The 5,000-nt window shown below is 50.1% G+C and overlaps 2 protein-coding genes across 2 annotated transcripts in view; one reads left to right on the forward strand and one right to left on the reverse strand.

The window, feature by feature from the left end:
• The window catches only part of LOC137626817 (neuroligin-2-like), a 503,625-nt gene that overhangs the window by 425,823 nt on the left and 72,802 nt on the right, over positions 1-5,000 (reverse strand). The window lies entirely within an intron of this gene.
• LOC137626818 (uncharacterized) lies at positions 2,071-2,529 on the forward strand. Its single transcript, XM_068357807.1, has one exon. The coding sequence runs from the start codon at positions 2,071-2,073 to the stop codon at positions 2,527-2,529; it is 459 nt and encodes a 152-aa protein (XP_068213908.1).

Raw genomic sequence — 5,000 nt, forward strand, 5'->3', positions numbered from 1 at the left:
TAATTGTTGTGACATTTTCATTTGCTTTTTTATATCCATATGATCGTTATTTTCGTATATGTAAATTTAGTTCTCGCCAATATTTTCCATGTAGTCTGTTAGGATTTCATTTTTTATTATATTCAAGGATTTCAAGGAAAATCTACATTATTACATTAAATCATTCGTCCCACCTTACCCAAGTGCAAATATTACCAGCACATATAGAAGTAAAGAAGTAGGCCTACTCATATGGGCGTCAACCTTAATCATAAGAAACTAGGATATTAAATACTTCTGTTTTACTTCAAAAAGAAATGTGAAAAAAAATGCTTTATTATTCTCCTGCAGCAGTCCCAAGTGGGCCAAGATGACGGCCACACCAAAAACCTCTCATCACCCGCCAGGACATTTAAAGTCTGTCTCAAGTCTTAATTTCTGCTTCGGTTATCTCTTGATTGGATTTTTAAATACATCGTTATTGATATATATATATATATATATATATATATATATATATATATATATATATATATATATATATATATATATATATATATATTGTAAGGACACCACTTTCTCCGTCGTCCAGGAATTTCACCGAATTCTCTATTTTATTTATATTCTCTTTTCGCCACACTGTGGCTAACTGTATATATTTATTCCACTCCCTCAGAGCTACAATTTCATGTATTTATTATTTCATTACCTATTTCTATTGACTTGTAATTCAAGTATTTGTGCGTGTGTAAAAACACACATTTTGGCGGTTAGTTCAATCTGAATTGGCGCCTGCGCTCATGCTACTTTTCCGTCCGCACCCTGTATTATATTCCCACGGATGTTTGAATAAACTTTTAGTTGTCGTTGGTGAAGCTTGTCTCACTGTCCTTACAACTGGTCACCCCTGAGTTGAAGTAGCATCAGCGGTTTTGCCTTTGTCCTTAACGGACTTATTACGGCCGTGGTACCTTCTTTTACTCCGTTACGTTAGGCGTGAGCTTCGGCCTTTGGTGCTCCCACACTTTGGTGCATGTAAGGCAGTAGGATGAGCTTAACTGACATATCAACTTCCCACCTCTTCGGCGACTCGTTGACTGACCACAATGGCGGATTCAACCCCCCCATCGCACCCAACGGCTTCGCCTCCACACCCAAAGTCAAACTGCCGCCGTTTTCTCAATACAACACCGCTTCCTGGTTCCTGAGAGCTGACGTACTCTTCCGATTCGCTAGGCTCAGCAACTCCTGTTCCAAGGCCGACAACGTTCTTACTTCCATCCTAGAGGAGGTATTCAACAAGATTTCCCCATGGCTTGCCGCCCAGGCTGGCCAAGTTTCCTACGACGACCTGAGAATGAAACTCATCGGCATCTACTCACTCTCCGTTTCAGCAAGGGCACAGAAAGTCCTTGACCTCGTCGTCAAACCCATGGGTGACACCTCTCCTGTCAAGGCATGGGAAGAGTTAACCAGCGTGAGATTAGCCTATCTCGTGAGATTTTCCTTCGACGCCTACTGCAGGACGTAAGGGCCCAATTGACGGACGCCCACACACTTCCGATGAACGAACTCCTGTCGAAGGCTCAGAAGCTCCACGAGACCTCCAAAGCATCTCGTCTCGGGGCATCATCAGTATAGTCTTTGTTCTCCTCCTTCAGCTGCTCTTCCATAGACCCTTCAGCAACGGCTCCTGACGACGATGACGAGATCAACGTTTTAGCAAGATGGAAACCACAGCAACCGACACGTCCGAACCCTAGGCCTAACCCAGCATGGTGATTCTACCACCAACAGTTCGGCAGCAATGCCAAGAAATGTAGAGCACCGTGCAACTTCCATAGAAGATGACGCCAGAAGAGACCACCTACCACCATCGCAGCTACAGGAAACCAAAACAAGAATGATTTCTATATCCTCGACACCGTCTCCAACCGTAGACTCATGGTCGACAACAGGGCTATACAGTCAACATTCCCGCCGTCACAAGCCGACCTAGACCGTGGTCCCAGCAAAGACGCCCCCTCACTCGTCGCCGCCAACGGATCTCCCATACGGTGTTATGGGACCAGGACTCTCAGGATATCTATCATGGGCCGTTCGTATTCCTGGCCCTTCGCCATCGCTGACATTAGTCGCCCCCTTCTCAGTGCAGATATCCTCACTCACCACGAACTACTTGTGGACGTTACTGGGAAAAGCCTCATCGACAGAGGAACCTGCCAGTACCGCTCCCTAAGAGCCGGCCCTGCCACAATATCCGTATCTGCTGTAACGACGCAGCCCTACGCCGACCTCCTGCAAGAATTTCCTGACGTTTTCAAGCCCGAGCTCCGACACTCGCCGGGATCCCCCTCCAAGCACGGGATCTACCACCACATCACGACAAAGGGACCTCCAACCCACGCCAAATTCCGCCGCCTCCCGCCCCAGAAGCTGAAGGACGCCAAACGAGCCTTTGAGGACATGGAACGCATGGCTATCTGTAAGAAAGCATCGAGCCTCTGGGCATCTCCCCTACACATGGTAAAGAAGCCTGATGGGACCTGAAGACCTTGCGGCGACTACAGGCGCCTCAACCTCATCACAACGCCCGACCACTACCCCCTGCCCAACATGCAAGACCTGACGAATGCGTTGTATGGCACGAAATACTTCACCAAGATGGACCTTCTCAAGTCTTACTTCCAGGTCCCCGTATTTCCGGAGGACATTCCGAAAACTGCCACTGTGACACCATTCGGATCCTATACCTTCGCATACTCAACCTTCGGTCTACGCAATGCGGGGGCGACCTTCCAACGACTAATGGACAGCATCCTGGGCGACTTACCATTCTTCATTTGCTACGTCGACGACATCCTGATATTCTCAAAGACCAAGGAGGAACACCGGAGGCATGACTGCGCCGTCCTGAAACGCCTACAGGAGAATGGCCTGGTCGTACGTTTCGACAAAGGCACGTTCGGCACGGAAGGGGTGGACTTTCTCGGTCATCACGTATGTTCCCGGTACCTACGACCACCCGCCAACTTCAAGAGTACCTGGGGATGGTCAATTACTACGGGCGCTTCATCCCCAACGTCGCACAGACCCTGACACCCCTCGACGACGTCCTAAAGGGAAAGGCGAAGAAACTTGAGTGGGGTTTTCCCCAACAAAACGCATTCACCCGGACAAAGGACGCCTTTGCAAAAGTCACCAACCTGGCTTATTTCGACGATAACGCATCCCTACGACTGACGACCGACGCCAGCAACGTCGCCTGTGGGGCTGTGCTGGAACACCTCGTCGATGGTTCTCCTCGACCGCTGGCATTCTTCAGCAGGAAATTGAAATCCTCCGAAACAAGATACAGCACCTTCGACAGGGAACTCCTCGCCGTCTACCTCGCCGTCCACCACTTCAGGCACATCAACACGCCTTCACAAAATCGACAGCCGCATGGTCCTCCTGACAACAATGTCATCTCGCAGCAATCGCCGAATTTGGGTGCACCTTATGCTACGTTCCCGGAAAGAAAAACTCAGTCGCGGACTCCCTTTCAATGATTGAAATCGATGCAATCCACCTGGGAATCGATTACGCACACCTCGTATCAGAGCAGCGCACCGACCAAGAGAAACAGGATCACCTGACGGGGCCATCCGCGCTCAAGATACCTGCGATTCCCCTCGGGCCAGCAGGAGTAACTATCCTCTGCGACACCAGCTTCCTGCAGAAGAAAAATATTCGACATCATCCATGGAATTTCACACCCCTCGGGACGCACCACTGCTCGCCTTCTGTGTGAAAAGTTCGTCTGGCCAGGGATCAAAAAGGACGCCTGGGAATAGGCGAAAACATACATCAACTGTCAATCAAGCAAAATCAGCACCACACCGAATCGGAGATAGGTGATTTTCCCCAACCGAAAAGACGTTTCGGTCACATCCACATCCTGGTCGTGGGACCGTTGCCGCCTTCGGGATTTGCTCGCTACCTGCTGACAATCATCGATCACTCCACGAGGTAGTTGGAAGCATCGCCGAGGACCGAAGCTATGACCCAAGCATGCGCCGAAGCCCTTTTGTCAAGCTGGGTGAGCAGATTTGGCGTTCCTGACAACATCACGACAGACAGAGGCCCCGCTTTCCTGTCGGAGATATGGCTCGCTCGGGCAAACTTGATGGGAACGACTCTCCACAGCACCACGGCATTCAACCCCGCAGCAAACGGCATGGTCGAACGAACTCATCGCGCCCTGAAGGCGTCCCTGATGGCGAGCTGCACCGACGGGGACTGGAAATCACGACTTCCTTGGGTACTCCTCGGCCTTCGCACCGCCCCTCTCGCAGATGGCGAGCCATCGCCCGCCGAAAAGGTTTACGGAGAGGCGCTCGCAGTCCCCGGCTATTTCTTTCCCACATCAACCGACGACACACAGCTGGATCATCTTAGGGACATCGCCAGGAAATTCAGGCCATGTCTTAAAACTTACCAGGACAGAACTAAGCATTTCAAGCCAAAGAACCTGGATGACTGCGGGTATGTTTTTGTCCGTGTCGACGCTCATCGACAGCCGCTAACCAGACCTTATCGAGGCCGCTACCGAGTAATCAAGAAAACAACGAAAGCTTTCCTTCTCGACATGCATGGCCAAAAAGACTGGGTGTAAATAGATCGCGTGAAACCGGCGTTTCTCGAAGGGAGCGACACTGCTTCCGCAGGACCTGGCAGATCCAGAGTGCCACCTCAAAACAAGGCACCCAATGAGAAGAAAAGCAACAAACGACAACGAGAGGTAGCAATCTATACACCGACGGCTGACGAGCCCCTCCGTTCAAGAACAAGAGGAACCCTCTGACGCCCGAAACGATACGAAGAATAGTCTTATCAGCCCTCTACGCCGCCTGATGTCTTGGGGGGGGGGGGGGGGGGAGCACTTTTAAGGACATCACTTCCTCCGTCGTCCAGCAATTTCACCAAATTCTCTAATTTATTTAAATTCTCCTTTCGCCACACGGTGTGTAACTGTATAT

This window comes from Palaemon carinicauda, chromosome 34 (assembly GCF_036898095.1).
Source record: "Palaemon carinicauda isolate YSFRI2023 chromosome 34, ASM3689809v2, whole genome shotgun sequence".
NCBI lineage: Eukaryota > Metazoa > Arthropoda > Malacostraca > Decapoda > Palaemonidae > Palaemon > Palaemon carinicauda.